General features: G+C 53.5%; 1 protein-coding gene across 1 annotated transcript in view; it reads right to left on the reverse strand.

Moving 5' to 3' along the window:
* The window catches only part of BOP1 (block of proliferation 1), a 15127-nt gene extending 12615 nt beyond the window's left edge, over positions 1-2512 (reverse strand). Inside the window, exons 1-2 of the mRNA XM_006830881.1 lie at positions 2500-2512; positions 2214-2365 (exon numbers count right to left, since the gene is read on the reverse strand). Of these exons, the coding sequence (XP_006830944.1) occupies positions 2214-2365; positions 2500-2512 (165 nt within the window). The remainder of the gene's footprint in view (positions 1-2213; positions 2366-2499) is intronic.
* Between the last annotated feature and the right edge of the window lie 1087 nt (positions 2513-3599).

A 3599-nucleotide genomic window follows, 5' to 3' on the forward strand; every position in this document is an offset into this window, starting at 1 on the left:
GCCCTGGACACTGCCCTGTTCCCCTGTATACTCAGAGCCCCTCCCGCCCTGGACACTGCCCTGTTCCCCTGCATATTCAGAGCCCCTCCTGCCCTGTGTCCTCTATGGGGCTGGTGACTAAGTCTTTTCCCAGGTGGAATTTGGTTTCCACATCATCCTTCCTTGCTGTCCTAGGGTATACCCCGCCCCACCTCCAGGTGCCAAATCCTTAGAGGAAAGCTCAGAGATGCACCTGTACCCACCTGCTCTCCAGCATGAAATGCACCCCAAACTTCTGGGAAGCATGCACTAGATCATGGGGAACAGTGGAAGGGTGCCTTGGCAGGCTTGGCCTGTTGTCGCCAGAGCTCAGAGGTGCCCAGCTAGAAGAGGCTGCAGGGCCGGCAGTGTCCACTAGGTGACAGCAGCAACAGAGAGACCTAGGGACTCAGACCCACCAGAAGGGGAGTCCTTCCAGCAACAAACAACATTTAGGGTTAAAAAATCAAGAGAAAACTTCCATACAAGGGTGCTGACACTTGAATTTGGGCAGATGCTGGCGTGGCTGGCAGGTGGACCCTCACCGTCCACCCAAGGCTGGTTGACACAGTCAGAGAACTGCGGCAGGGTAGGCTGGGGACTGGGACTGCAGGCTCTGTAGGCAGTCCCCTACCCAGAGTTAGGACACCAACTGGTGGGGGGCTCAATGCCTCAATCCATATCCAGGGAGCCCCAAGCCTGTGGGACTGTGAAAACCCTGGGGAAGAGGCGACCCCTCCATGCAGGCTCGGGAGGGCAGCAGGCAGAGGAAAGGAATCCCCATTGGGCCAACAAAGGAAGATCTGGGATGAGGGCCACAAAAGGAGCCAGAGCCCAGAAAGGACACTGTGCTTCTCGCCCACCCAAGGGCCTGCCAGCCTAGAGCAGAACTCTGCCATCCCTGCCTCCTCTCCCAGCCTCTGACAGGCCTCCCTGGGCTGACGTAGCACTACGTGAACCCCATGAGAAAAGCCCTGTGTGGCAGCAAACAGGTGGACACCTATGACACCTTACTGGACTAGACCAAGGGAGTCTAGAAGTGCCTTCCCCAGACTCCCAGGAAAAAGGGGAGGGCCCCCCTGGTCAAGCGAGCTGCAGTCCTGGCCCTACATGGTTCAGAACCTGGACGGAAGGATGTGCAGGTGGGAGCCAGCAGCATTAACTATGGCTGCAAGTCTTTAACCTGCCTCCGACTCCACGGCACATAACAACAACAACAACCCATCAAGAGGCAAGACCTCTTGAACCTTGGGACTGGGGGGCACCAGGGCCTGTGGGGCCATGGGTGAGCTAAGCGGGGGCAGCCCAAAGTGCCAGCCTCACCCAGCTTGAGCTCTATGCAGCTAAGCCATGCGCACAAGTCTGCACCCTGTTCCTCCCCGAATATCTTATTGCATCATTTGAATTACCCAGGCATGTCACCTGTTCCAAAGAATCCTACTTAAATTTCAACACATAAATTCTTCACTTTAAAAAGGGGCGGATCCCGAAGGCTGCTAATGAGCTATGAGCTGGGTTCACCACGAACACCAAGAACACTGAACAGGAAGGTCCACCCAATACTGGACTTAATTTAGGGAGATGCGCTTTCGTCATTTTGAAAAAGTGAAACATTTCCTATGATTCTGCAAGCCAAAGACAGCAGCAGTCAGCATGGTCCTTCACAAAGTAGCCATGCTGGGGTCAGAGCTAGTGGTCCTCATGGTGGACACTGGGGACACTGACCCTAGCTCCCCCCCCCGTCCTCTGCATTAGCAAACACGTCAGTCTGTCTAACCAACCGCACGTTCCTGGTATGGAAACAGACTTCCAGGACACTAGAGCCGTCTGAAGTATAAACTGTCATAAATTAGTTTTGAGAACTTTTAGTTAATTGTTAAATTGAGCTTTTAGGCTACTTTCCCTGAAAGAAGAACAGGTTTCAGCTGTGCCCATCCTGGAGACAAGAGGCACAGATGTCCCTACTCACAGTCCTTGTAGGACTCCCGTGGGTCAGCCCAGCTGCTCTGCCCACTTCACGAAGGGCACAAGCCCCATCCCAGGCTCTGCTGAGACCAGGTCTGGCAGGGTCAAGAGTCCACCTTTGTCCCGGGTTGGTGACATGGCTTTTCCCAGTGCCTGGAGTTCAGGCACCCAGTTCCAAACAGGGCTCCCCAGAAAGCTGTAGGAAAGGCTGGCACAGCCCCTCCACCCACCTGTGGCTCCTCAGTGGGTTTCCCTGTCCTGTCGTGGCCCTCGTCTCCACTGCTGTCCCCACTGCTGTCACTGCCCGAATCTTCCAGGCCGGAGAAGACGCTCTCCTCACTATCAGAGAGGCCGGAGTCACTGGCATCGCTTCGAGTGGGAGCTGGACCGAGGAGAGCAAGCTGCAGGGGAGCAGAAGGTTCATTCCAGTCAGAGCCTGCCCTCCCACAAGCCCCTGCGCTGAACAGGGACGCACAACTGAGCCAGCTCTTCCAGAGGAAGTCAGCCTCGGCCCACCTTCCACCCGCATCGCCAGTCCCCCTCCAACAGCCCACAGACACATTTTAAACAGCAACATGCTCTTCTAAGCGCCAAATGAAGCTGCCTCCACCTCACCCGGGCAATCGAGGCTCCTCGAGCCCTAAGGGCACTAGGAATGGCATCAGGAGACAGGAAAAGAACACAGTGCACGAGGGGCTTTGACCCCCTGAAGCAAAAGCCGTCTCACTGGGGAGGACAAACAAGATGGCAGATCGGGTGGCAGTGCAGTAAAGGAGCTCCGCCAACAACAACAACACAGAATACAGGACCAAGCAGGCTCAGGGCTGGTCCCAGAACTCTGAACCACATAGAAGGAATATTTAGAAGGTTGGAAGGCTCACAGCTGAGGGAATTTGTGGCAGAAGCAAGAAATCTATTACTTTCTAATTCAAGGTGCTCAGCTGCTCCAGGAGCCGCCATCTTGGGTGAGACCACGCGGGGGAAGGATCAGATCAGCTACAGACGCCAGACAGAACCGCTGAGATAAAGGTGTGGACATTCTTTTCTTTTGGTAGCTGTTCATTGGTCCCTTGCTGTCTGCACACCTCCATTCTGGTGACTACAGGGGTGCCTGAGCTAGTGGACACCCCAGCCCCACCCTCGGAGGGTTCTACTACACATGCGCACAGATCTCCTTGAAATTTAAAGAGACAGTTTCCACTTAACACCAAACAGCCACAGTCGGCCCTGAACTGTTTATAACTAGAAAAAAGGCCTGAATGGGGATTGTAGAGCGGGACAAGCAGACAAAAAAGGAAATAGGCCGAAAATTAAATCCTAAGTTAAAACAACTAAAACAGTGGCATCTTGAAATTTCTCAAGAAGAGTGAAAAGGGAAGCCCATTTCCTGATCACATCTTCCTGAAGGCAATCAGAAAGAATAAAAAATACCAAAATACACACCCATCTGAGTAGTAAGGCCAAAGATAACCCCTGAATATATCCAAAAAACAAGCAGACAACCATATCTGTACGTAATGTCCAGAAACGAGATAAAGTGACTGAGGCAAATGAGCTGGAAGTAGACCTACACTCCATACTGGAAGATGGGCAGGCTTTGGAAATGCCTGAGAAGG

The sequence above is a fragment of the Chrysochloris asiatica genome, unplaced genomic scaffold (genome assembly GCF_000296735.1).
Source record: "Chrysochloris asiatica unplaced genomic scaffold, ChrAsi1.0 scaffold00001, whole genome shotgun sequence".
In the NCBI taxonomy this organism is placed as follows: Eukaryota; Metazoa; Chordata; class Mammalia; order Afrosoricida; family Chrysochloridae; genus Chrysochloris; species Chrysochloris asiatica.